Source organism: Gekko japonicus, unplaced genomic scaffold, assembly GCF_001447785.1.
Source record: "Gekko japonicus isolate JY-2015 unplaced genomic scaffold, Gekko_japonicus_V1.1 scaffold30495, whole genome shotgun sequence".
In the NCBI taxonomy this organism is placed as follows: Eukaryota; Metazoa; Chordata; class Lepidosauria; order Squamata; family Gekkonidae; genus Gekko; species Gekko japonicus.
This window is the reverse complement of record NW_015219447.1, coordinates 1-1194: the sequence shown is the minus strand read 5'-3', so window position 1 is coordinate 1194 and position 1194 is coordinate 1. Positions and strand designations below refer to the sequence as shown.

The 1194-nt window shown below is 50.0% G+C and overlaps 1 protein-coding gene across 1 annotated transcript; it reads right to left on the bottom strand.

Moving 5' to 3' along the window:
• Positions 1-86: 86 nt before the first annotated feature.
• LOC107125238 (taste receptor type 2 member 9-like) lies at positions 87-1019 on the bottom strand (the record flags this gene model as incomplete). Its single annotated transcript, XM_015428686.1, has 1 exon — positions 87-1019. A coding segment is annotated over exon 1 (933 nt), but the record flags the coding sequence as incomplete, so codon positions are not given.
• Between the last annotated feature and the right edge of the window lie 175 nt (positions 1020-1194).

Here is a 1194-nt window from a genome sequence, read left to right as displayed (position 1 = left end):
AACAACAACAACAAAAGCAGGTAGAACAAGAGTAGTGCTGTTTCTCAAGAGGGTGAGCACATTCTCTAACAGGAGCAATTTCCTACTGCAGTCTTGGGGCAGGACGTTGATATTCTCCTCAGGGTGCGGCCTAAGCTGCCCCGCAGACTCCTGATTAGTGGCTGCTTCAGTTTAGGATTCATGGAAATCAGCATCACAGAGTGTCCCGAGTTACACACGATGATCACCACCGTTGATGTGACGATTGTCCAAGGACTTGTGAACATAGCCAGCGAGACCACAGCGACAAAGCTCGCGGTGAAGAGGATAACAAAGGAGACCAGGGTTTTAACGGCTTTGATGTGAACATCCATCCTGTGGTCCTTGACGCCCCCCATGTTCAGTCGCATCTTCCGAGCATGGTGAAGAAGGGAGCGAATCAGTAGGACCGAAGAAGCTAAAACGATAACGAAAGACGGGGAACTGCCCGTGATGTATATAATACCCGAAAGTACCTTTTGGGGGCATGTCGTGTTCCGGTTACCCCGAACGACCCTCGTTTCATTGCAACAGGGGCTACACTTTTCGAAGAAGATGATGGGAAAGGAAGTGATGAAGGAGACCAGCACTGAACCCAGGAGCAGCCTTGGAACCAGCCTGGAGAGACCCAGTTTCATTTTCACGAAGAACACCTGGGGGAGATTGACGAGTTTCATGCAGTAGAAGACTGCGAGGCAGGTGGCCATCCAAAGGGTAGTGGCGTTGGCAAATCCCCAGAAGAAAATGAGGGATTCGGGTAAGCTCTTGGGATTGTCGACATCAAGGAAGAACAAGCAGTGGACAGCCAGTACCAGCCCGAGGAAAAGGAGGCGGGACAGACTCAGTGCGGTCAGGATCATGTCCGAAGGGGGCATCGTTTTGCTTCGGATCCAGTCGAGGCCGTTAGCGAGGACGATGAATCCATTTCCCATCACCCCGACGACAATCACAATGGCTACAATGACGAGACACAAAACGTTAAGTGCATCAAATTCCGACATCCTCCCTGTCCTTGTGAGTGAACAGAAGCAGGTGGAAAACTTCCAGGGATTTGCCCAGCAGGTGAAATGTGGTCCCTACACCAACCAATCTCTCTTGTATCCAGGAGAGCTAGAAATTTTATATTCTTTACCTGGAAAAGCAAATATTATATGGCCATGTATGCAACCTGCTTGC